Source organism: Macadamia integrifolia, chromosome 8 (genome assembly GCF_013358625.1).
Source record: "Macadamia integrifolia cultivar HAES 741 chromosome 8, SCU_Mint_v3, whole genome shotgun sequence".
NCBI lineage: Eukaryota > Viridiplantae > Streptophyta > Magnoliopsida > Proteales > Proteaceae > Macadamia > Macadamia integrifolia.
The window spans coordinates 3,492,306-3,519,591 of NC_056564.1; the positions used below are offsets into that span (position 1 = coordinate 3,492,306).

The 27,286-nt window shown below is 40.2% G+C and overlaps 1 protein-coding gene and 1 long non-coding RNA gene across 6 annotated transcripts; one reads left to right on the top strand and one right to left on the bottom strand.

The window, feature by feature from the left end:
- Positions 1–230: 230 nt before the first annotated feature.
- LOC122087615 lies at positions 231–3,597 on the bottom strand. The gene is made up of 2 exons (XR_006142782.1): positions 3,160–3,597; positions 231–559 (listed from the first exon to the last, which is right to left on the bottom strand). It is a non-coding gene; the product is annotated as an uncharacterized LOC122087615 (long non-coding RNA).
- Positions 3,598–7,725: 4,128 nt separating this feature from the next.
- Positions 7,726–26,853, top strand: LOC122087616 (transcription factor IIIB 60 kDa subunit-like). Of its 5 annotated transcripts, none has more exons than XM_042656812.1 (7): positions 7,726–8,119; positions 9,691–9,783; positions 11,581–11,675; positions 11,903–11,984; positions 12,969–13,044; positions 26,155–26,240; positions 26,490–26,837. In XM_042656812.1, exons 3-7 carry the CDS (start codon positions 11,608–11,610, stop codon positions 26,580–26,582), a joined length of 405 nt encoding a protein of 134 aa, XP_042512746.1. In that variant the 5' UTR covers positions 7,726–8,119; positions 9,691–9,783; positions 11,581–11,607; the 3' UTR covers positions 26,583–26,837. The 5 variants fall into 5 exon arrangements, with proteins under 5 accessions (XP_042512746.1, XP_042512745.1, XP_042512748.1 ...); XM_042656811.1 differs by having other exon boundaries at positions 9,733–9,783; XM_042656814.1 differs by lacking the exon at positions 9,691–9,783 and having other exon boundaries at positions 11,915–11,984; positions 26,490–26,853.
- Positions 26,854–27,286: the final 433 nt, after the last annotated feature.

Consider the following 27,286-nt stretch of genomic DNA (forward strand, 5'->3'; position numbering starts at 1 on the left):
AAGACTTCAATTGGTGTTCCATCACAACAAACAACATGTTTGATAGATTCTTCCAAGAAGAAACTATCAAGGATACCAAGTGTCACACCCCACTCCTGCTAGGATACCAACGGTGTAAATAAGACGCTTACCATTCCTATATCTCTAGCCGGATCTCTGATAGCAATACCTTAACAATCACAAATACAATATAACTGAACCATCTAAAATCATAGCAGCGGAAATCAGTGTACAATATAAGTGAAATCATGTAAATCCATAAGGGAAGAACTAGTGTTAAGTATATATTACATAACAAGTTTATTCCTTACCACAATTTACCAAAACATAAGTATATTAATCCATAAAATAACACCAATCCACAAAATAACATCCAAAAATACGACACCAAAGAAGATGGCATCTCTACTCTCGGCTCAAGATGCAACATACGCACATGTATCGCAAGCACAACCAAGATCATGCTCTTCAGGCTCTGGTGTCCACTAGTTGCCACCATACTCAGCCATCAACGAGTATGTGTCACTGCACTACAGCATGATGGCACCTGCATCATCATCTAAAAAGAAACACGCATGTGGTGTGAGCTCCAACTATCTCAGTAAGGGATGGGGTTCATGTAAACACATACACACATAAGCCGTGATGCGAGAATGATGCAATTCATTTTACTTTAACCATCTAACATGCAACTAATTCAGGTTCATGCTACTATGACGTGCTATGTTGTATCCATGGTCCCATAAATTGTACATTCGTCACCCAATGATACAAACCCTGGTCGTGAGCCTGTCGGTTTTGGAATACGACCATCGATCCCAGCAAACCCCTAACAACCCTTCCTAGCAGTCAAGACACCAAAATTTCTATTGGCCATGCTGGACTAGTTTTTGCCTCTAATAGAAATCACATTGTACCATAGAAGTGGCATATGTAAGGGTTCATGGAACATACCACAGTTGAGTTATCCAACACCTTACCCCCTGTTGGCAAGGGATCGTAGCATAGGGAATAAAACCTCACCATAATATGCTACATGTCTTCCATAAAGATACAAGTAGTATGGAATAAGATATTGAAATCTCCATTGGCCATATCACATTCATGTCCAAGCCTATCTAGTATACATATAGTTTAGTATGGGATAACGTATCACCCGAATTACCATCAGCCACACCGTGCATCCATAGCCATAGCTAACTCTAATGTTCACCCAATGCATGATGCAATCATCTACACAATGATCACGGTATTGAAATCGACCTCGGCCTTACTAATCCCATCACACAATTAAAATCATATATACATTTCAATTTCAATAAAACACATTATACAGTTAAAAAATATCATATATGTAATTGAACTGACTAACACGATTGCTATGGCATGCATACAATTTCTATAAGGTTAAAACACTCCAAAAGAAAGTCATAACATCACTCACCTTGTCTGTCGGGCAAGTAATATTTCCCAAGTTGGATACCTAATTCTAACCCCACTAGGCCTCACTAAATTGTGATTGTCTTTGCCGTACTTATGAAGGTAAACGATATTAATACGTGTTAAGAGTACCAATGCGGTCCCAAAGGGTTTCTCCTTAAAAGTGTCAAAACTGTCAAATTCGACAGACAGTTCAACAACTTCACTGGCAACATGTCACCAATTGGAAACTTTTTTCTAGCCAGTGGCCTGAATAGAGGCCAATTTGGACTTCAGGATATCACCGGTTGCAGAATGTCCAGCCGGTGACCTACTCAAAAGTTCAGTAACTTCAATGGACTTTGTCAGCTCGGGCCTAATTTCTTGGGATTGTTCCACGAGGATTGTGTGGGGTCTTCCCATCTTTCTTTTTACCCTAATTAATTCCATTTCCACTGAGCCATTTGGGAGATACGCCTAAAAAACAGTCAAAACCCTAACTTCCCTATTTGGTCAAAATGGCTCAGGAGCTTGGGTAACTCACTTTGAACTTGGGGAACATGCGGGGGAGTGAAATGTACACCACCCCAACTATCATAAGTCACCGGGGTCGAGGTGTACCCCTTCAACCTGGCGAATCCTTAGTTCAATAACTATCCAAAGCTAAAATGGAAAGGAAATGGAGTTAGGGAAGGCATACACTTACCTTTGGTGGCAACCGGCAACACTCGTAGTAGACTGGAGCTCCTCCCCTTCCTTCCTTCTTCTTCTCCTTCCCTTTTTCCTCTTTTCTTTCCCTCTCCTATGTTTTGTCCAAGTGAGAAATGAGCAAAAATATCCTTAATAGTGAGAGGTCTTAGGGTCGGTTTGCCTACGCATTAGTTCAGGACCAAACCGGTTTAAGCTGATGGCTCAGTCACGCGGACCCTCCACCTTGGACTCACAAGGTGTGCAATTCATAGGTAAAGGTTTCATGTAGTGTGGGAGGTTGGTTTGAGTTGGCCGTGATGCACGTAGGGGTCCCATGAGTATTTGAGCCATTTCAACATAACAAGGGCCATCAGAAGGATGTCATCGGCTAGAGGTTGTCCTATCGGTGGAGTGTTGCCAGTGGCATTCCCAGTTGCTATATTTTCTAGCCTCCAACCCTCTTTTTCCAATCATTAGGGTGTTCCTTAAGGATGTGTGTAAGGTCTTCTTGTCCCATTTTACTATGTAAGGGGGTTCAAGTGGGGAGGTATTAGGTCACTTACTGCTTAGGCTTAGAAGGTTCAAATCCTTTGCAGTGGTTTAGGCAAGAACTACATTTGCAAGTAGTGTCATCCCTCCCTTTCAAACAATAGGTTGACGCAATCCAAAAACCACTAATACTTTCCACATCAGGCATGAGACCAATTATAAAAGTTTAAAATTGACTGAATTAGTGCACGAGTGTAACACGAAGCACTTCGATCCAAAGAGGAAAGAACTCGTGTTCCATATCATAAGTTTTATCATCTAAAGAGTGGGAAATAAGATGTATCAGAGATCGGTGAAACCACCAAGGTGCAACATTAAAAACCAAATCACGTGTCCTGCTATTCCAGAATTCTACAAAGAAACTTCCTTTCTCGAAACAACAAATATATGAGGCCCATCCAGGTTCCCATAGGGAGACAAGATAGTTTCGAAGTTCATCTCTATTAGGTTTATGGAATCCAACAATGTAACCAGAAAAGGAGCAAGGTGAAGAATGATAACCTTTGACCTACGAGCTTCCCAAATTAGCCATTCTTATCTTTGAAGGACTTGCACGCCGACCTTCAACAGATAGCTCATTGATTTGTGCAGCTTTCCAAATTGAATAGAGAAGTGAGGGAACGAGCTACTGCACGTCAAGAGCGACCAAGGGATTTTCCACCAGCAGGGAGCAAAGCAGCAGTCTCACTGGGCACAAAAGATGGAGAGGACCCAAGGATACCAAGATTCTCTGGAATAGACTCCATTCAGGGGGGGTAGAAAGGGTGAATTGACCAAAATGGCTTCCACTAGCGAATAAAAATAAGAAGGATAAAGAGAAAACCGCTGGAAGGTTTAAGACCAGAGAGTTATAGAGAAAGAATATATCTTCGGAAACCAGGAAGATATGAAAGTCAAAGGGAGGGGAGTGGCTCAATTTTAGAGTGAAAGATTGATGTGACCAAGAGAGACAGAGAGTCCATTAAGAAACTTTAAACAAAGGGGGGTGGGTATTAACATGTGGAAAAAAACTAATAAAATAGTTTAAACAAGAGAGACAGAAGAAATAGTATAGGCTAACTAGTATGGAGGCACTTGGAAAGTCAATTTTCTGTCTTATGCTGGAAAACGGTTCTTGTTTAGTTAGCTCTTTCTTCGATCCCTTCATATCTAATGTCGTGCTTTGCTTTTTCAAAAGTAATTTGCAAGGAATTAGATTTCATATACATTCACTTCTGGAATAATGATAATGACAGATAAAAAAAACTTCACCTCATTGGTTGCCGTAAAGTATGCTCCTCAAAAGTCAAGGGAGGCCTTGGGATAGGGATTCAGAAACTCAAAACTAAGATTTACTTCTCAAACTAGGGTGGTGACTCCTTATTAATGAACAAAAAGCCCTATAGGCCTATATTCTCAAGGCTAAATCCTTCCACAATAGGTCAGTTTCTTATTAGAAAAAAAAAAAAATCCTTGAAGAAACAAGGATCCCTATGCTCCCATGCTGGAAGAACATTGTAAGCATTCTCCCAACTTTGAAAAAAATTCTAATTTTGAAAATTGGCAATGGCAAAAAACGCTCCTATTTTGAATGCCCTTGGTTATATACTTCTTATACAACTTGTTTGAATAGTAGTTCATTTGCTACTAATCCTCCCCTATTGTTAGCTAAAGTTAGTGATTTCATTATATGGAATCAATGGAACATTGGTCTTTTGAATTCATTACTGCCATTGTCATTGACTAAATCTATTCTCTAAATCCCCATATCCCTCGAACCTGATCGATGGTGGTGCCATCTTTTAAAGGAGGAGTCTCTCACAACTAAACTCACTGCCAAATATCTTAAAACTAATTCACTAACTAACTTTAATGGATGCTCAACTAGGCGTTCTTGTTCATCTCCTTATTTACAGTTGTGGTGCTATTTTTCGAAACTCAATATCCACCCCAAATTTAAGCTCTTCTTTTAGAGAATTGCCTATGAAAGAATCCCCAATAAAGACACTCGGCTACTCGGGGATTGTGTGGATAGGCGCACAATCCCAAGTACGACTACTCATATATGCATTTGCGATTTAAGTGGAGACCATGGCGGTGAGTTGCTGTGCTAGTCTCCTCGAGGATTAGTCGAGGTGTGAGTAAGCTGGCCCGAACACCTTGGTTAACCAAAAAAAAAAAAAAAAAAAAAAACACTCGACAAAAGTGGGTGGATATTGACCCTATGTGTGGGTTTTGCCACAATCATCAAGAGACCACCTGTCACATCTTCCTTTATTGCGAATTTTCAAGAAGAATTTCGGCTGCTAGCCCATTGGGACTCAAACCTGATTTACTTATTTTCCCCTATTTTACTAATTTAATTAAGTAATTCTTTAACTCTAATGATATACGTTGAAATAAACTGAATTTTTTGTTCTTCGCCTTCATACACACTTGCTACTTAATCCATAATCGTAAACCAAGTTATTTTTGGACTTGAAATCTATACACAATTCTAAAACAGGTTGAATACTGGATTACTAACGGATTATCTGATATTTTTGTAGCATCACTGGTAACTGTCCCTACTCTCATAATTGTCATTTTTCCCACAATTTGCCTCTTTTGGTAAGAAAGTCCTTATTATAAAAAGGATTTCAAACCTAACTAAAAACATCTCTGGGTGGGCATATGCTCTAACTAAAGGAAGATGTATCTTACTTCGAGCTAATTATTTGATGATAGGAAAAGGTGGTGAGGCAGTAGCAGTGAGGGGTCTTCTACATTGGATGATAAAGGCACGGGAGAACGGATGGGAGGTGAATGATATTTGGAGCGATGATGAAAAACTCCAATGGTTATGGAAGGCAATCACAAATTTTTTTGGCCCTGGTTTACTATACCTCTCTATATGGAAACAAAGCATTTTTTGCTTACCTTAACATTTTGCTTGATGACTAACAACGACTTAGTTTTTGTGGTAAAAAAATATTGCCCATGAGGCAATGACTAGGAAATGCCTTTTCGATAATGTTAATATGCTGTTTAAATGCTGCTACTCTCTGTAAAACCCTTGTTTCTTATTTTCTTATTAGGAAAAAAGAAAAACTAGCACTGAGGCAGATGAGATAGATTGTTATTTTGTTCAAAATGAAGAATCATATGGAAGTAGTACCTAAAACGAAACTGACATGGTTATGGGACGCATCAAACCAAGACCAGGTAAAAAGGGGAAGGAAAAAAGTGGGAGGAGAATAGGAAGATCAAAACATAGTTTAAAGGGAAGAAGGGGTTTTCAGAATAGAGAGAAGGACTAGCACAAGACCCTCGACATAACAAGTTTTTAGGTGTGAAAATCGTCTGCAGCCATTGCGCTGATGCAGTGAACATTGGGTGGCTGAGAACCCCTTAGGGCGCATGCCTAGATGTTCTTAGCCATCCGATGCTCACTGCACCTCACCCTTGTTGAAGAGGATGTGGACTTGGTTTTTAGAGAGATGTGAAGAACAATTCGTTGTGGATCTAGTGCATAGCGCACTGGTTGCAGCTCCTACTTGTAGAGTAGGCGGTAGGAGTGTGAAAGGTCTAAGGATCGACTCTTGTCATATGTATTCCCCCCCCCCTTTCCTATCATCCCCCCTCCCCTCTAGTGTGTGTGAGTAAAGTGGATCGAGATCCTCTATGGCGTCTGACTTTGGCGGAGGGTCGGTTCGATGGCGACATGTGGCACTCAAAACTATGAAAACACCCAAAACCTATCTCTTCTTCTGCTTGAGAGTGCAGTGGCAGAGGGTGTAAAGGATCTTGATCCTCCTAGGTTTTAGGCGAAGGGTTGGTTCGATAGCAACACGTGGCACTCAAAACTCTAAAAACCCCCAAAACCTACCTCTTCTTCTTCTATTTGAGGGTGCAGTGGTGGAGGGAGTAGAGGATCTCGATCCTCCTAGGTTTTAGTTCTCTCCATTAAAGAGTATTACAATCAGAGGCTTAGAGCCCCCCTCCCCCCCTCTCTCTCTCTCTCTCTCTCTCTCTCTCTCTCTCTCTCTCTCTCTCTCTCTCTGCCCATATTCTATGTTTTCTAGTTTGGATTGAAGAACGATATCTTCCTTTTAACTCTCGTAACCTCCATTAATTTTTTTTAATGGGTTTTTCTCCAAAACCCCAAGTTTACGAATCACAAATTTTCTATCTTGTTGTGTTGGTGTGGTGAGAATTGGGATGCGCAATGCCTTAAAGGACAAGAAACAAAGACTCATGGTAGTAAGTGCCCCTGTCAAAACCCATATCCAAATCCAACTCACCAAAGCGAAACAACTAAAGCGTCGGGAAATTACCATTTCCTCCTCCGCCAATGCCCCCAATTCCTCGGAACACTCTTCCTCTGCCGGAGATCTCACCCTTCACCTTCACCTCCGTAAACGAGACCCACCCACCATTGTCGCCCCTGACAACTCTTGATGTTGCACTTCTTCCAAGTATAACCTCCTCCTCCCCCTCCATTATCAAATCAATTAGTTTTCCCCATATTGTTAGCACCTAGAGATTAAAAAAAAAAAAGGACTCTTGAGGTATTAATTTTGCATTATGTAGCCAAAAATAAGTTAGAAGATGAAATTAGATAGCATAAAAGCAGAAAAAACAATATGGGGAAAACTCATATTGCAAATCCTCCAGCAGATTTTGGGGGTTTTCATAGCTTATAATGGTTTTGGTCGACGAAAGAATCGGTTAAATGGAAGGAAATCAGATTTCAGACTGGCTTCTCTTCAATCCACGATACACGTGAATGAAGCCACATGTTGCCATCGAACTAACTTTCCACACCAATCTCCCCTAAAGTCAGACACCGTAGAGGATCTCGATCCAAGTAAAGTCCCGTTGGGCAGTTTCTTAGGATGTTTAACTTAAAAAAAAAAAAAAAAAAAAAAAAAAAATGGAGAACAGTTCGTTGTGTTGTGGCTTATGCTAAATTGAATGGAGCGACGTCACGAACTCCGATATCTTGATCTATTTAAAAAAAAAAAAAAAAAGATAAAAAAAAAGCGGAACCCGAACCGCCCAAATCCCCTAGTCCTTCTTCTCTTCTACCAAAAAAAAAAAAAAAAAAAAAAAAGCTCTCCTTCTCCGTCTCAGGATACCAAAACAGGGACTTGCCCACCTTATCCAAGTTGGTCCGTCTCAGGATACCAAAACGGGGACTTGGCCCGCTTGTCCAAGTTGGCAGTTGGAAACGTAGCCCCCTTCTTCTCCGTCTCTTTCCCGGTGCCGGCGACTGAGGGCAATAGTCCTAACAATCAGTACCCCTGCTCCCTTCCTCTTCTACGTTTTTCTTCCCATCGGTTGCTGAAAACTCCATCGAAGGAGATTGCAGCGGCGGGAGGGTGACCTACCGCTCCTCTTCTCCGGCAAGTCACCATATGAAGCTATTGAGTTGAGCCCCTGCCCCGGTGCCCCTTCTTCTTCTCCGTCTCCGTTCGGCCAGCGAGTCTATATCTTCTCTGTAAGTTTTTCTCAGAGTGAAGTGGATTCATCTCTCTCTCTTCTCTGTAAAAATTTTCCCTCATTATTGTTAAACAAAGGAATGAAGTTGTATTGGACTAAGCCATGAATAATGCATACCAAGTCGGCCCCTAACTATTTGTAAGGTTTTTGGTCTACTGGAGTGAACACTTGCCTGAGTTTGAGAAACCAAACTCAAAAGTGTTATTGGACCCAACCTCTCAAATCTTCTGTATCATAAGGTGATCCCAAACCCAAAATCCGACATGAAAGAACTAAACTTGGTTGGGTTCTAAATGAGAACATCTGCTTGATTAGGCGGTAAATTATCTTCACATTAAGGGCTTGTTGGATATGATGATGGAGAAGGAAGCTAGCATGATTAGGGGAGGACTCCTGGCCAGATTTGGGAGCTTTTTAATATTAAGGACGATTTGCTCCAGAAGAAGAGGAGATCCGGAAAGAGAATGCCTGGGCTTTCCAGTGAGTTTTTATCAAAGAGGAAAGAGGAGGTTGAAACGAAAAAGTAATTAATTAAACAGTTCTTAGAAGGGAAATATATCTTGAAACAGGTTACTACAATTGGGATGGTGGGTTTTAGGCAATCCGATTTTTGAGTGGGCAGTGTTATAGTTGTAGCTGTAGATTTGAAGCTGTTCTGATTTCAGTAGCTTGTTTATTGCTTTAGTCTGTGTTATGTGTTCACATTCCACTCTAGTACTTTGCTTTACAACTGAGAGAAAGGTCCTTATGCAAGTCTAGTATTTTAGTTCAGAATGTCTTAACTTATATTGGGTTTCTTCTATTTATTCTTTTATTTGTGTTTTTCTGATCCAAGATGAAGCTGCAATGCTTGCGTTCTTTCTCATTCTGCTTCCTTCCAACTTCCTCTTACTCTTTTCAGGGGTTAAGCTTAATTAATATTAGATGTAGAAATACAGAAAAATAAGAAATGATTTCAAATTGGAAAGCTAGATTGGATTTAAATGTTCATGAAAGCATGGGAGATTAGATTTAGTTGCAAACAATCCAGCTTTAGTTCATTCTTTATACTAGAATACATCCGTAATTTTGCTCCTGGATTTTTACAGACTAACCGTACTAAACACGTACCGTGTCACTGCCGTACGCGGTTCATTGCGCCGATTTTTGAAAAGTAATATTTTTGTATAGTCTGTTTAGTTGCCGTACATATCCGTTCCCGTATTATTGCCATTCCCGAACTTACTATGGCTCAGCCCTTAGTAAATACGTGTATAATATGTGTATTACACACATTTGAATGATAACAAAGTATTTTTTTTGGTAGAGAAAATAAAAAATGTATTATACATGTGCTATACATCTTCAAATACCTTTCTTAAAAAAAAAAATGAAATCAAAAGTTAAACCCAGAAATACCATTTTGCCTTCATTCACACCCTTCTTTCCCAGGTTTCTAGTATGGAACCCTAAAACCTCCAAATCCTTCATGTTCCCCTCTTCTTCTATGTTTCATTCTTCCCTTCCAGCAATGGTTTGCAGCAGCGATCTCCATCTAGGATGCAATCTTCATTTTGTTTTTTGTTCCAGTCTCCAGTTTCTAATTGCAGTGGTGAGTACCTGTGATTGCAGCTGCATTTCTCGTTCCCTCTCCAACTTTCCAGTGGATTGCAGCGTTCCCCTGTAAGTATCTCTCTCTCCCATTACCTCTCCTTTCTCTTTATACCAAACTGTTCACTAGAATATCTCAATCAGTGGTGACTGCTGATTATGATATCTTGCTTACTATTTGATTCACTCGTGTCGTATGAACAAAGGTTTTCATTTCAGGATTGCTACCATTAATTGCTTGTTAACATTGTTTTGAAGGATTACCATTTATTTTTCTGGTTTTGGTTTCCTCTCCCCTCCTAAGTTTTTATTTTTCTAATGAGAAGACACACAAACTCTTCATTGACCTGGAGACTTATTTATAATGACGATAATGGACCACTCCTCTTAGATAAATTGGCTTATACATTGAGTGGAATCCCAAATAACATCAATAAGAGGTTGGTTGATGTAATGTAACCTTACATTCTGAAGCTGGGATATTAGGTATCTGCAATCCATGGTCGTCGTTTAATTCTCTAGGAGAGAGAGAGAGAGTGCCATTAATGTTAAGAACAACCACTTTAGAATTTCCTTTGATATTTATTTGAAAGAGAATTAATTTGTAAGCTATATTCAATATTTAATTTGAGGAATACTGTCCATTGGGTCAATATGTTTTCGACCAAAGAAACCCTAAGGCCACAACACCCAGTTAGGCAGATACTGATAAGCAGAAACCCTCAGGAACTAGCCTTTTATTATATGATATCATATCCTTGTGCACCAAACTGTTGTTTTAGTCCAATAACATTTGGTCTCGGAACTAATCTCTGTTGGATTAATAATCTGTTCTCATTTCTAAGGATTAATTTTAGAATTTACTTATATACCTTATGGGATGTAATGGTGGAATAAGTATTTTCAACTATTATATTGTGTTTATTTTAGTTGTGAGTCTTCGTTTTGAAAAATCATTTTCTACATGCTATTATTTTGTCTATTAACTTAAGTGATGTATGTGTCTATTGCATAGTGAATATATGCCCGTATTTTTACCAAGAAACCATATTAAACACGTGACATATGATTGCTGTACACACTTTTTTGTGCTGGATTTTTAAAAGGTATTATTGCCGTCTAGTCCATTTAATACCCGTACGTCTCTGTACCCTTTTCTTTTGCCGTACCCGAACTTACTATGGTTCTGCCAATCTTGGTCCCTTGCACTCTCTTTTTCACTGTTTCCTGCTGCTGCTCTAATCTCTTCTATAGTTGTTTTGAGTTTCCATGGAAAGGAGATGAGACTCTTGATTCCATTATAAATGGTATCTTTGAGATCCCTTGCTGCACACAAATTCCTCTTCAGTTTTGAGTCTCTCAAATCCACAATGCATAGTGCATTCAGTGAGGTCAAAAGATCAAGCATAAGGGATTTTTTCCTTTCCACCTACAGCTCATCGATTGTGCTCAAGTAGTTCCGTATTACTTCCTTATTTAATGCTCTCCCATTGTTTTATGCCATGCACCATGGAGGTTGTTGCATTGGAGAGGCTTTCCCTATGCTTAGTGTCCCATTCGATTATACAATTTTCAGCATTCAAGTTTTTTTTCCCCCATTTTTCTGTTTTAGCTTTTAGAGATTTTCAGCATTAATGGCAATTTCAAATGTAGAACTGAATCGTTTGCCTGTACATTTATGATCCCAAATAACTTGGAGTAACTTGATATATATACCTCAAAGCCCAAATTTATTTTTAGATTATTTTTATGATTATCAATTTCTAAAGCTGCTGGTTTGATAAGATCTTGTTCGTGCAGCATTCCCAAATAGGTTTAGCTGCCATTAATGCAAGTATCTATGTTTTATTTATTTTAAACTTATTTCAGGTGAGCTGAGGAAAGGTAGCATCTGCAATGATGGGGTGGTGTAAGCACTGTGCACAAAATAGACAAATGGAGCGTGATCCTATTAATGGGTTCTTGTAAGTGGCTGAATGGGCCAATATCACTGATTCATATTTTTTTATTTATGTACTTACTGTTTTAATGGGTCATTCAAGTCATTAGAGGAGCACCTTGGTGTGACAACTTTCAATTATTTCTTTTTATCATCGACTGAAATGACCAATGCGAGTTGACGTTTTGTATTTCTATAGCCTGGTAAAGAGGTGGTTCCTCTCAACTGCCTTTGTTTTGTTTGTTGCCTCAGATGTTGTTGTAGTTGCGGAAGGGTTATTGATCAGGATGTATTCTCCACTGAAGTCACCTTTGTAAAAGGTGCTGGAGGGCAGGTCTGTCATTACTCTTCTTTTCCTAGTTATTGTTATTCTTTGTTTTTAATAGGTCGATTTTCTTCCATCCACTGAATCCCCTGGCCTACCTTAATCTTCGGAAGGGAGAGGATGGGCATTGACAAATCTGTCTTGATTGGCTGGTCATCCGGCTGATGAGAGGAAGAGTTTTGGTTCTTATTGGTGACTCTCTTGCCCAAAAGAGGGTCACTGTGACAACCCAAGAATATGGCAAGTACCAGACCCGCTTGGGAGATCGGTGAGGTGTCCCCACCAAGAATACAGCTAGTACCAGGGGGTTTGGGAGATCGGTGAGGGTGCGCAAACTTTAGTTCCACATCGCCTAGGGAGAGATTCTTAGATTAGTTAATAATCTCTAACCTCCTTAACATGGCACAACGTGTTTTAAAGCTTTGAGGCCCATGGGCCAAAGAGGACAATATTGTGCAAGATTAATGGGGCTGGGGCATTACAGTCACCTTCACAAACCCCGTTACGTGGAGAAGGGTTTTTCCGAAGCAAGCCAAGCGCGTATATAGTTCTTTTTTCTTTCTTTCTTTTCTTTTCTTTTCTTTTCTTTTCTTTTCTTTTCTTTCTTCTTCTTCTTCTTCTTCTTCTTCTTCTTCTTCTTCTTCTTCTTCTTTTTGGTGTAACTGATGAAGGCACTTGCTACTATTCACATTAATTAATTGCTAGCCCTGAAATAGCATTAGTAGTATATGCAGACAATTATCCTAACATGGATACCATCTTCTAGTGTTGTAAATCCATCTTGAGATGTATAACTCAATGTCAACAATTTGATATTATTTGAGAATTTTGTAAAGCCTTTTTGTAACCTCAGATGCATCACAAACTGACAACTTATGCAATAGTCTTTGGTCTTTCTATACGGTCCATAAAGGCAATTGGCAGTTCCGTATAACATCAGATGCATGTATTTTCCTTCTTTTTTTACATATATGCTATAACTTTTATTTGCAGAGCCAAATGTCGGGTAATTATGTGAGGACTGTGCAAGGCGAGCACTATGAGTCACATGAAAGGACTTTAAATAAAGGTATTTTTTTTTTCTGGAACATTTTTGTTACCTATAATATTTTTTTAAATAATGAATTTGTTATTTTTATTTTATATAATTGCAATGTAAATAATTAACTCAATTTTTGTATTATGGGCCTTATGGCCCATTTATGGAATTGGGAGCTTAGCTTTGTTTTTCGAAATGTTACATATTTTACAAATAATCGTCAAATTGAATTAGCGTGGAAAAGCTTTCAGTGTTGGCTTGTTATAGTTAGGAGCATGGGGAGACTTCCACTCTTTTTGTGTGTAATCATAGTTCATTGTCTCGGAAATCTCGACCAAAATTTTGGACATTTCGATGGAACCCGAGACGACCAGGTTTTGGGAATTTTGGAAAATTTTGGAAATTTCGACCAATTTTCTAGCAATAGCCTAGAAAAAAAAAATGTCTGGTTTTGATCAGGTTTAGAAAATTTCTACCTAATTTATGGCGGAACTTGGTCGAAACTTGAGATTTAGAACCTTAGGTATAATAAGCATGTCTTTTAGGATGAAACATGTTGGCCGTTGAGAGGAATGGGGTTGGAAGCAGTCACAAACCTGGTTTAAAGTATCGGTCCATATCATATTGTATCGGGCATATCGTATCGGTGGGTATCGATTAGATACGATACGATACGATACGCTACTCGATACCGATTCTTTAAACCTTGGTAAAAAAGTTATATCCATTGAAAGGAAATCAATAGGACTATAGACCACAACACTTTTGTAGCTGTTTGAGACAAGGTTGGAATTTCCTCTTGGGGACTCCTTGCACTTTGTTTGAGACAAGGTTGGAAGTATTTATGAACTTCAAATATGCCTGTCTCTCCATATGCTTGCTGGCGTTTATGAACTCTCTTGCCTTGTTATTGTTCCAATATTTGGCTTATTTTACCTATTTCCATTGATATTCTGGCTATATGTTGATCTTCCAAAGCCACTTCCCAAATAGTAAACTTTTCTATTGTGTAGGTTCCTTTGGTTGACTAAATTATATTTCTTCTGTACTGGGCTTTTCTTTAAGTTTCTAGGCTGTTGAGATCAAATTCGCGAATTATTCGACCAAACCAAATAATGCGAATAATTCCTCAAATCTGACTTTTTCCCAACGATTTGGAAGAAGTTATGCTTTATAAACACACATCTATATGAAAATTATTAATAATTTGGCTTTAATTAACAAACACTTTTACAGTTGTAGGCTCTTAGGGCTTTCATTTTGGCTTTATGCCATTGCCTTTTAATTTTAGATTTATGCATGTTAGACTCGAGACTCTCTAGCGGTCCAAGCGGACATCTCTAGTCTCCATGGCACTCCATAAGTGGCGGCTCAGGTAAGGTTTTGTGACCCCACCCTCTCTCTTGGTCTCTACCTTGTTCCTCTCTCCTTTGGTCTCTCTCCTCGGTCTCTCCTTTGTTCTTTGACTCTCTCTTGTTCTTTCTCTCATCCTGTAGGCACCATTCTGCAACTTGCCTCCTCTCTGCTAGATTAAATGAGAAGGGGCTCTTCTTTGACATTTCTGCTCATGTTAAATGCAAAGTAGGGTCTCCACTGCTCTGCCGTCCACTTGAGAATTAGGTCCAGGTAGGACTCCAATAGATGGAGACGAGAGGATGGAGAAATGGATAACCACATAATATATAGAAAAACCAATTGGCCATTTGGAGGGTTTCTGTATGAAACTCTATGAACCAGTCTACTTCTGCAAATTGACCATTATTATGAGTAGTTGGTATCAATTATCAAATGTAAAGGTTGAGAATTTTCTTTTCCTATGCAATGATAATGAAGAGCTTGAGAATTTTCTCCTTAGTATTCATCATTATTAATTAATAGTTGACCAACATCCAATATTGCTATGGCTAAAATTGGGCTTTTACACATTGCAATTGCCTCACACGGTAAGTCTACTACAAAGGACTAAAAACTAGATATCAGAATCGTGTCCAAACAAAGGCAGATAAAAGAAGAGGGTATAGTTGAATCCCTATTGATTGCAAAGCATTCTCAATGACCACTCCATCCAACTTTTCCATCAAATTCCATTGCATGTAGGCTTCTCTACCCAACTGCTCAACATGAGCCCGCAAAGCTCAAAACAATAGCATGAGAAATATATGAATGAAGGGGAAAAGATCCCCACGATGCCAGCACAAAACCGAAACTGCACGCCCCTACCCAGATCACTGTAGCTCCCCCTAGGAAATGTCCTAAATACCCCCTATTTGATGAGTTTTCTGTAATACCCCCTCCAACGCCTGAAAGTACACACCGGCTTCAGAGGAAACCTACTCCCATTGAATAAAAACACAAAATGAAGTGAATTATAAAAATTCAGTGAACTGACTGTAATGTATGTGCGTGTATGATGATTGATGATGAGTGTGAAAGTAAACTGAAGCCATACCTTATGAAATTCGGTTAGTTTATGGGTGGTCTAGAATTAGCGTGGTCCCTACGACTTGACTTATAGGTTCAAGATAAGGAAGTAATGTGGTCCATGGAAAAGTTCAACTTTGCAGCCCATTGCACATTTTGCATGCTTTATTTTTGCTTCCGATGTCTTCTCTGACATCCTTTCACCCAATATATACTGAAATCAGATTTTGACCAAGGAGGGAAGAAAAAAAAAAAACCTTTTCGAAAATATTCATCAACAATAAATAAAAGCCAACAATACTTGTATATTACCCAAAAGGAGAGAACATGTTGTTCATTAGAGGGAGAGGGAGAGTGTGTGTGAGAGGAAGAGCGAGAGATGTACCAAATTGTGAAAGTTGTAGAAAGATGTTTCCTCATTTTTATTCTTCTTCCATCCAACAAACAATGGAAAGAGATATTTCAAGAATAAGAGATATGAAAGTGATTTCTTATTCTTGTTCCACGTTTCCAACCATTAAACAATGGAGAGATTTTTAGCAATAAGGGATTATGACATTTCAACTCTTTAACTGCATTACATTAAGATAATGATGAAGACTCCATTAGAGTATTGTAAATTTGTAAATTTGTAAATTAGTTGATGAAACAGGAAGACTCCTTCCCTAAAACTTGCTTGAGTTTGGTTATAGGACATTTGAACTCCACACGCACACGGGGTGGGGGAGATTCATTGAGAGCTATGACACTAGATTCGAAGGGAGAGAGGATGAAGATGTTGTTGACTATTGGTGGGAGAGAGAAAGAGATGAGAGATGGAGAGACAGAGGAAGGGGGATGGATTTGTAGAAATGGAGAAATAAAAGAGGGCAGATTTGCAAGGCACCGGGAGTTGCAAATTTTTTTCAAAGAGAGAGAGAGAGAAGCCTTGCCCCTTGGTATTGTGAATTCCAAGAAGTTGAAGCTTTTTTAGTGGACAAAGATGTGCGGGGAACTACAACAACAGATAAAATCTGCATCACCCTGTTGGAGTTTATGTAATTGGGGTACTTTAAGAATTGTCTTTATATTAAGTTGTCCTAAGTTGTATTTTCCTTTTTTCTCTCTTACCTCCCTAGGGAGGCCGATCTAATTTCCTAGAAATTGTCGCCTTTATCCTCGACCTCGTCCATGCAGGTGATCCCTCTTGAACCTTACCTTTGAGAGGCCTGTGTCTATGTTCGACGCTCTCCTCCAGCCTCTCTGAGCAACAGTAGCCTTGTCTCTCCCCTTCTGACCTCGATGCGATCCCCAGCTGCCACCTCTCTGTTGGTATCTTGGATTGTTTGCCCCTTGCTACTACATTCGTTCCTGCCACCCCCCTTTGTATGACGGTTCCCATAAGAATCGTAGCCGCAAGGAGCTCTGTGAGAATCTAAAAAATTTCTCTTACTAGGAAGGTATTTTGCTCAACCCTCTGAGCATTGGTTGCCCCCCATCTCCTTCCAAATGACTAAGTGGTAAATCTGGAATGTGAGTGGCCTCAACTCCATTACAAAACAAGGAGAGGTTCACTCCCGAATTGAATCCCAGCATGTGGATCTTTGTTGCCTTCTCGAAACTTGGGTTTCTAACGTCAATGCCTCCCGCATTGCTGCATCCATTGCCCCCTTCCTGGTCCCTTATCTCTAACTGCACTCACTTTCCCCTTGGTCGTATTTGGGTGCTTTGGAACCCCTTTAAGCTTATCGCTTCCTCTTCCTTCTCCTAATGCATCCACCTTGCGATTTTTGACCCTTTCACCTCCTTCTCCCTCTCCTTCTCCGTGATCTAAGCCCTCAATCGGGCAATTGATCGCACCCTCCTCTGGGATGACCTTTGATCCCTCTCCCCTCCGGTTGGCTCCTCTCCTGGGGGCTTGGTGGGGATTTCAATGTGGTCAGGTACGCTCTTGAGAAAGTTGGAGGGTCCCCCATTGATCCCTCATCTGTCACTACCTTCAATGAAGTCTTGAGGATATTGAGGTAAATGATCTTTGATGGTTTGGTGCCAAATTTTCTTGGCACAATAATCAGGCTGGTCAGCATCGGATTGCATGCAAACTTGACTGTATCCTTGTTAATGATGCTTGGCTCACTTCCTTCCCTTCCTCTCATGCTATTGTTAAACTCCTTGGAATCTCGGATCACATCCCTTTGGATCTCCTTGTCCAGCCCTTCCTTTTCTTTGGCCCCAAGCCATTCAAGTTCTTTGATATGTGGTCCTCCCACCCAGATTTCCTTCCTCTTGTAGTTGAAGCTTGGGCCACCCTTGTCCAGGCCTTCACTTGCCCTTTGATTGCTTTCTGTAGGAAACTAAAAAATGTCAAGACTGCTCTAAAGCTGTGGAACTCCTCCATTGTTGGCAACATCTCTTCCTGGGTTTCTGATTGTCATGCCATCCTTGCCGATATTCAGGGAAGGCTTCAAGTGGATATCCACAACCCATCTCTCGTCTTTGAAGAGCATGACATCTCCCTCCAGCTCTCTTCCCTCGTCTCTCAGGAAGAGAGTTTTCTCAAGCAGAAATCCAGGATCAAGTGGTTGGAACTGGGTGACTCCAATTCTAATTATTTCCATCGCTCTCTCAAAGCCCGAGTCAACTTTAACTCCATTCTCAATCTTTCTGCTCGTGATGGCTCCTTTATTCTCACCCTTGATGCCATCAACCTGGAAGCTTCTTCCTATTTCTCTGATCTATTAAACCCTCCCCTGGCCACCCCCTCCTCTCCCCCCAACCTCAATAAATTCATCCATCCCCACTTTTTCCCCCTCGTCCATTCCATCTCTTCTGATGACGAGATCTCCAAAGCTGTCCTCTCTTATTCTTCCAGCAAGGTTCTTCTCCCTGATGGATTTAGCATGGGCTTCTTTTCCTCCTGTTGTGACATTATCAACTCCGATCTCTTTCAAGTCATTCGTAGCTTCTTCTTCAACCCCTCCCAGATTTCAGGGATCAATCGAACTTTCATTTGCCTTATTCCCAAATCTGATGGCGCCAACTCTATGGGGGACTTCAGACCCATTTCCCTTTGCAATATGCTCTGCACATACATTGCTAAAATCCTAGCTAATAGGATTCAGCTTATTGTTGACGCTCTGGTGAGCCTGAACCAATCCTTCTTCATGGCTAGTAGAAGTATCTCTGACAACATCATCCTCTGTCAAGAGATAGTTCGTGGGTTTGATAGAAAATCCCACTCGCCTGCAACTCTCCCCCTTCCTCTTTGCCCTCTCCCTTGACGTACTTTTCAGATCCCTCCAATCTTCCACTGACCTCCTTCTCATCTTCCCCCCTCTTCCTAAATGCAAACCCCTCAACGTCACCCATCTTGTCTTTGCTGATGACCTTATGATTTTTTCCAAGGCTGATCATTCCTCGATCAGATCCATTCTCTCCTCCCTTCAGCTCTTTAAAAATCTATCTGGCCTTCGCACTAACCTTCATAAATCCCATATCTTCCTTGCTGGGGTCTCGAATGAGGTTAAATCTTCTCTCCTGGGAATCTCGTGATTCTCCCTTGGCTCTCTTCCTGTCAAATACCTGGGTCTCCCCCTTATCACTACCAAGCCAACTGCCCACCATTTCACCCCTATGCTTAATCTCACCAGGAAAAGGCTCTAGCTTTGGAAGGGCAAGTTTCTCTCCTATGCTGGTAGACTAGAACTCATCTGCTCTGTCCTGCAATCCCTTCACATCTAATTGTCTGGCTCTTTTTGGTTCCCACAGTCCACCATCAAAGTGGCTGAGACCCTTCTGCTCCTTCCTTTGGAAAGGCATTGATAATGCTAAATTCCTCCACACGACCAAATGGTCCTCTGTTTGCCATCCTTTTTTGGAGGGTGGCTTGGGCCTTTGCAGGATCCGTGATGTCAACTCTGTAGGGATTCTCAAGCTTATCTGGAAGCTTGTGTCCAAGTACAATAGCATCTGGGTTTCATGGGTCTATTCCTACCTCCTCCGTTCCGATTCCCTTTGGACTGCTTCCCCTTGCCTTGATGCCTCTTGGGTTTGGTGGCATATCCTCTCCCTTTGTCCCTCTGCCTTGAATGCCATTCGCTCCATTGTTGTGGATGGGCATTCCACTTCTCTTTGGCTGGATAACTAGCACCCCCCTGGAGTTCTCCCCCTCGTGAGCTCCAGGTCCATTTACTCCTCTGGATTGGATAGGCTTTCCCATGTCTCATCCATCATATTTAATTAAGTTGTTATTTAATTTAATAAGGCCCATGGGGCCCATTGATGTACTCAGCCCATGAGAGGCTTTTAATTAGTGAATGATAGTTACTCACTCCATGTTGGAGTTCTAGTTCTAGTCCTATTTGGAGTCCAACTCCTATCAAGTAATGTCTAGTCCTAGTTGGAGACTAGCTCCTAGAGGAGCTAATGTAATCTAATTTCTCAGATTTGAATAAAGAAAAATTGCAATCAATTGCTTAGAGCAGTCGGGATAGTTGTGGGTGAGAAGCCCGGGCTGAGATAGCCACTCCTCCCTCACTTTCCCTTTGTTATGTCTCCTTAATTTCTACAATCGATTGTCAATTTCTGTTCACTGTTGCTGCCATTAGTAATAGTATAGAAATCAGATCTGTTACCTGAGATTGACCAGCCAGAAGGCTCCACTCTTGAATCCAATTGATCCCCCATATTGCCTACATCTGGGATTTTTTCTGCCAGACCTTTGGAGGACCTGTTCTACTCCGCCAGTGGACCACTCGATCCACCTGGGAAGACTGCTCGAGGCTGCCAGCTGCTGTTTCTGCAGAACTCTGTCAAATTCTCTCTCCTAGGTCTGTTTTCAAGAAAGTGCATACTTCAGCAACCAACCGTTAGAAGTCTTTCAAATTTTTGGGTTTTTGTACCCTCCCTAGGGACTACCTGCGACCAAGAGTGCAACTTATTCTGAGCTCCATAGCTGCAGCCGCACCACTCCCTCTCTAGGACTATCGCAGGTGACTTTCTCTCTCTTGGCCGATTGGATCTTTTTGGGTTATTCTTGGTTGAACCGTTAGAAGTCTTTCAAATTTTTGGGTTTTTGTACCCTCCCTAGGGATACCTGCGACCAAGAGTGCAACTTATTCTGAGCTCCACAGTTGCAGCCGCACCACCCCTTCTCTGAGACTATCGCAGGTGATTTTCTCTCTCCTGGCTGATTGGATCTTTTTGAGTTATTCTTGGTTGAATTGTCTTTATCTTGTGTGGGGTATTTTTGGTTGTTATTTCCTTTGCTTTCCAAGTATTCCTAAGTGTAACCAGGGTTTAAAGTATCGGTCCGTATCGTACCATATCGGCCGATACGTATCCCTTACCGATACGATACGGATCGATACGATACATGGAATTTTTAAAACCCTTTTGTATTGATACGTATCTTACGATACATACCGATACATACCAATACGCACCAATACACCACCGATACACACTGATACGTACCGATACTTTATGAAAAATTCAAAATTAAAGTGAAATGTACGTTTCGGTATGTATCTGTACGTATCAGTGTGTATCAGTCGATACACACCGATACAGTCATAACATGGTCAAGATGGGTAATTTTTCATAAAAATACAAAATTTTGAGGTGTTTTTTTTCCAGAGTTGCTGCCAATCATTTTTCTCTCTAACTAAAGTGGAAATCAAGGTTGGAAACAAGGATTTTACATTTATGGGACAACTATAAACCTTGGATTCTTAGTGCGATACTCTTAATTTACTGTTTATTCATAATACATGTTATATATAGTTTTTTTTAACTATTGTTTTATGCAAAAGTGTATAAAAAGGTGTTTCCTATCCATTTATGTGCGTATCTTTAGTGCATCTTAGCGTATCTCCAATACGATGCGATATCCTCCGATACATAACTTAATTTTGGCCGACCAATATGGCGACCAACACCAATACTTTAATCCTTGAGTGTAACCAGCTAGTATTGGGTCATAAGCTATATTGTTTGGGGGGTGTAACCTGAAGGGTAGTTATTTGTAACCTACTCCTACATTAAATGACCCCTACCCTCTTGAGCTGCAATTATCTTTTTTAACAATACCACAATCCTATGCCCTTGGCCGTTATGATAGTAGGATTCTGTGATGCTTTGGCATCAGCATTTGGGACATTCCTCTTTTATTGTTGGAGGAAACTATTACTTCATATATTTACATATTTTCTTTCTTTTTATGTATTTTATTGTGAACCATGTACTTTTGCTAAAACTGTTGTTCATCTTATCCCTATCCTGGTAGTAGACCTGCAGTTCCCTTTCACATGCACATATTGATGTTTGGGGACCTTGTCTTACTATCTCCTTGTTTGGCCATTGTTATTTTGTTTCATTTGTTGATGATTTTTCTCGTTGTACTTGGACTATTCTTATAAAACAGAAGACTGATGTTTACGATGCCTTCAAAAACTTTTGTAAAATGGTCTATACCCAATTTGAAACCGAGATCAAAATAGTTCGGTTTGATAAAAGGGGGGGGGGGGAGGGAGTACATGTATGGTGGTATCCAAGACTTTTTTTTTTTTTTACTGACAATGGTATTATCTATCAGCTTGCTTGTGTTGATACATCTCGACAGAATGGGATAGCTGAAAGGAAAAATCGTCATTTGTTAGAAGTCGGTAGGAGCCTTCTCTTAGGCATGTATGTTCCTAAAACTTTTTGGTCTAAGGCAATTCTTACTGTTGCTTTTCTTTTCAACCGCATACCTGCAAAAGTCCTTGGGACCTAAAATCATTGTCCACTCTTGTCTTCTTAGTCTTCAACTTTTTCTCTTCCTCCTAGGGTCTTTTGTTATGTTTGTTTTGTGTATGTTAACAAATCTTCCCGCCCTAAACTTGATCCCAATGCTCTCAAATACCTCTTCCTTAGGTATTCTTCCACTACCAAGGGCTACAATAGTTACCACCCTTCTTCTCGCATGCATCTTTTTTTCAAAGATGTCACATTTCTTGAGTCTGTTCATTTTTTTGCTTCTCCTTAGCATCCTCTTCAGTGGGAGAATGGAAGTGAAAGTGAAAATGGCTGTTGATGCCCTTCCGTTTTTTACTCCCTAGCCTCTTACTCCTTTTTCTCTTGATATTGGGAAACATAAAGAGGTGGATGATGTTGACATTGTGGATATTATTGATCCTAGTGGTCCTTGTAAAGAGAAGGAACCTTATGTACACAAGAAGGACAAAGAAAACCTGCCAAGAGTCCTCTTTGGATCCACATCCTGAGCTTCCCTTTCATCAGTTTGGTAACATTTCACTTCTCATTCTGAGTTAGACCTTCCTATTGTTGTTCGTAAGGGTAAGAGAGCTTATATTAATCCTATAGTCCAGCTTGTTTCCTATGATGCTCTCTCTCTTACAAGTGTTGCTTTTAAAATTTCTCTTTCTTCTGCTTCCATCCCCAAAACTGTTGCTGAGGCTATGTCAGACCCCAAGTGGAAACAAGCCATGTCTGAAGAAATGATGAGACTTTGAAGAACTATACTTGAAAATTGGTTGACCTTCCTAGGGGGAATTCCAGTTGGATGCAGGTGGGTTTTCACAATCAAGTACCGATCGGATGATGCTATTGAGAGGTACACGGCAAGATTGGTGGCCAAATGGTACAGTCAAGTGTATGGAACTAATTATCAAGATACCCTTTCTTTTGTGGCCAAACATAACTCAATACGAGTTCTTTTATCTGTGGCAACAAGCAGAGATTGGCCCTTATATCAGTTAGATGTGAAGAATGCCTTCCTCCATGGAGAATTAGAGTAGGAAGTGTATATGCAGCCCCCTCCTGGATTCAAGTTTCCGGCAGCTGATGGCAAGGTGTCTCCTGAAGTAGGCACTTTAGGATCTCAAGCAATCACCAAAGGCTTGGTTTGAGAGGTTTAGGCATGCCATTTTGAAGAATGAATATTCTTAGAGTCAAGCAGGCCACACATTATTTACGCGGTGAGTTAATGATACCATTGCAACACTGATTGTTTATGTTGATGGTATTGTGGTGACTAGAGATGACAATGATGAAATAGCTACTAGGCTGAAAGCCTATTTGGCCAAACATTTTGAGATGAAGGATCTAGGACACTTGAAATATTTTCTGGGAATTGAATTGCCAAAGTTTAAGAAGGGAATCAATATATGCCAAAGAAAATTTGTGCTAGACCTGTTGATAGATGCAAGGATGATGATGTAGGGAGAAGACTGTGAGCATAATCATAAGCTTGGAGAAGATTGTGGTACTTCCCTTGTTGATGTAGGGAAATACCAAGGGCTAGTGGGGAAGTTGATCTATGTCTATGGCTTGCCTAGACATTACTTATGCAGTGGGAGTTCAGTTTATGCATGCACACAAGAGTGGCACTTGATGCTATGTACCGCATCCTCAGAATACTTGAAGTCCTCTCCAGGAAAAAGATTTTTGTATGCAAGGAACAATCACTTGAGGATAGAAGGTTACTCCAATTCTGATTGGGTTGGATCCATCTCTAACAGGTGATCTACATCTGGTTGTTACACATTTATGGGTAATAACTTGGTTACATGGAGGAGCAAAAAACAACCTGTTGTAGTTAGATCTAGTGTATTGGTTGAATACAGGGCAATGGCTCAGGAGTTTGTGAACTCATTTGATTGCATCTGTTTGTTTTTAAGTTAGGGTATGACACTGAAGGACCTATACGACCTACTGTGACAACAAAACAGTTATAAGCATTACCCATAACCTAGTGCAACATGATAGAACAAAACACATTGAAGTGGACTGGCAATTCATTAAAGAGAAGGTTGACTCTGCCAACATTTGCACACCTTTTGTGAAGACAGGTGATCAATTGGCAGACATCTTCACCAAAGGATTCATTCCTCACTAGTTCAATACCCTTTTATGCAAGCGGAGAATGTATGACATTTATTCTCCATCTTGAGGGGGTGTTGGAGTTTATGTAACAGGGGTACTTTAGGAATTGTCTTTATATTTTTTTTGGATGATTAAATAATTCATTACCAACAGGAGAAGAATATACAAGGGAAAAAGAGGGGGTGGGAAGGGGAAGGCTTAAGCCAACAAGGAGAAGCCAACATAGGGCAAAATACAAGAACAAAAGCTAAACATCACTAGTAGTGGACAACAAAAAGGGGGGGGGGGAGCCAAAATCCAAAATGCCATCATGTGGGATGGATAAGGTCAACCTGGAGGTTCCAAGAAGCAATGATGTGGGAATTTCTGGAGGTGTTGTGGATAGGGCGGGTCTGGAGGGTTTTAGCTTTGGAAGTGACATTAAAGTAGATAGCTTTCCAAATCTTATCTGGAGATCGGGATTTGGAAGTTCATCTATGGATGTTACATTCCATCCCGAGGTGGTTTACTATAGCACAAAAAGCCAATTTGCCAATAGAGTCACAGATAAAAGAACCAGAGAAGGTCATGTCAATTTAGCTCCATTCCCTATCAAAAGGGAGAATGGTTCTTCTGGTCGGCCAACATTTGGAAATGATGGATTTCCAGATGAGGGGCGAGAAGGGGCATGAGAAGAAGGGATGGGGGATGTCCTCTATACCCAGGGGATAGAGGTAGCAAGAAGGGTTGGCTGGGATATGATGGTGAATGAGAAAATATAGGGTGGGGAGGCAATTGACAGGCATCGCCATAGAGTGAAGCTATGGCGGGGAATGTGGCCTTTGAACCAAATCACCTTATTCCACGGAAATGTCTTTATATTAAGTTGTCCTAAGTTGTATTTTCCTTTTTTCTCTTTTACTCCCTAGGGAGCCTATGTAATTTTCCTTACTTATAGGTTTAAACATAATATAGGTGGGAAGAACAAAGTGCTCTCCCATGATTTTCCCTCTTCTATCTCTTTCTTTTCTCAACTTCTCTCCCTCTTCTTCCTTCCTCTCTTATCTTCATCTTCCTCATCTCTAACCCTAATATGTCTTAACTTCCAACTCGTCCAAGCTGGGAACAGCAACAACAGTTAAAAGCTGCAGCATCTGCCGTTGCTTCTTTTGTCGTAGATCAGCTAGTGCCTGAGGATGCTGTGCGGAAGGCAGGCTTGCCCTTTGGCATTGCAGCTGGTGAATTCCAAACAGGTGAAGCTTTTTTAGTGGATGAAGATGTGCGGGAACAATGACAACACCAGATAAAAGCTGCAGCATCCCAGCAACAACTGATAAAAGCAGCAGCTTCTGAAACTTAGCTCTTCAGTATAGATCAGAAGTTTGGTTGGATGTGTGTGATGGTGAAGAATATGCAATGGTTCTTGCTGGAGTGTCCCAACGTGACCAGCTTGACCAGGTTTGACTCGCCAAGCTATCAGGTTTTGAGAGTGAGTAGTGTTGGCAGACCACCTGGTTTTCCAACAATGATTCAAATCCAAATTTTTCGTCCGCTTTTTTGACTGAATTCTTAAATTAATAAAAACAAATTATTCCAAATTTGTGTACTTTGGGAATAATTCTTGAATCTGAATTTGCCTACTATGGCTGAGATTAGGGAGGGGAAATGGGATGGAAGTGGGAAGGCTACAAAGTCTGGTTCATCATTGGGTTCTCAATTTTAATCCTTTGGATCTCTGATTTTTTAGTCGGTACATTTTTAATTTATAGTTTAGATGTTTTCTCTTAGATAAAGCATTTGTCAAGGATGTGCTATGATTGGTTATACGACTTTCTACTTTCTCAATTATCAGTGCTTTCTCTTTTTGTATTGCAGGAAGAGATGAAATCAGTGACATGGTTGTAAGTCTAGGTGTTGGTGGTGGAAATTCAATAATTGATCCGGCTTTTGCTTTCTATAAAGTATGTTCCATTACGCTTTTGCTTTTTGTTGATTATATCATCTGCTAATATTATAGTAAATTTCTATAGTAATACTTAGTCACTTACTCTTCTTCTTCTCATAGTTTGCTTTCTATAAAGTGTGTTTTTTACGCTTAGGCTCTGTTGATTATATCATCTGCTTATATCATAGTAAATCTCTATAGTAACACTTACTCTTCTTCTTCTTTTCACATATGAATCTGAATATACTTCATTTTCTGAAGATAGCGGTTGAGAGGAATTTTACTAGGGGGAGGAGAACATCACAGGTTGCAGCTGCTTGCCTTGACATTGCTTGCAGGTAAGGTTCTATATGTATAGTGGGAGTGTTAAGTGGTTACTGCCCAGCGTTGAGTAATTCTTAGATGTGTCATGTGCAGATCCATGGTTGTAAAAGTTGACAAATTTCTGTGACAATTTGTAATATATCTTGATTAAATATTCTCTGTTCTATGAAAATAGTGAAGGGGTTTTAGATTGGCTTGCTGATAATACATTTATAAATATGGGAGGAAACTGTGAGCTCATAATCTTACAATGCAGCAATGCAGAAGTGATCTGGAAATATTATGTTGATCTGTTTAGAGTCGAATTGATGGAGCCACCAGATCTGAAGATGGTCTTTTACCTCTTGGCTGAAGAAAAAACTACCAAAGAATAATGACCTACGGTAGCTTGTGCCTTATGTTCTCTCATGAGGTTCATGGAAGAAATGGACTTCGCAGGTTTTTGATAATTAAAGCAGGAGAATATTCTTAACTTTGCATGATTGATCTGTCATATATTGTTGATGAGGCTTGTGCCTCAAAAATAATTTACGACTGTTGAAGAGATTCCTTGGGTAAAAACTGGTGGTCAATATTAAATGCATGAATCTTTTGGATATAACTCTAGTAAAATTGAATACATTAGCCATATTGATGTAAGTATTGGTAAGAAGAGACAAGTGATAACATTGGCAAATGTTTTCTTCATGGCCCAAGTGGTTGCCACATAGCAGTTGTGTTGAGATTGAAATTTTGTGG

What these genes read in the sequence shown, in the direction of transcription:
- LOC122087616 (XM_042656812.1), top strand. Translation starts at nt 11,608, where the DNA reads ATGATGGGGTGGTGTAAGCACTGTGCACAAAATAGACAAATGGAGCGT. An exon ending in GATCCTATTAATGGGTTCTT is followed by an intron (nt 11,676 to 11,902) that starts GTAAGTGGCTGA and finishes TTGTTGCCTCAG; the next exon opens with ATGTTGTTGTAGTTGCGGAA. An exon ending in TGAAAGGACTTTAAATAAAG is followed by an intron (nt 13,045 to 26,154) that starts GTATTTTTTTTT and finishes TTTGTATTGCAG; the next exon opens with GAAGAGATGAAATCAGTGAC.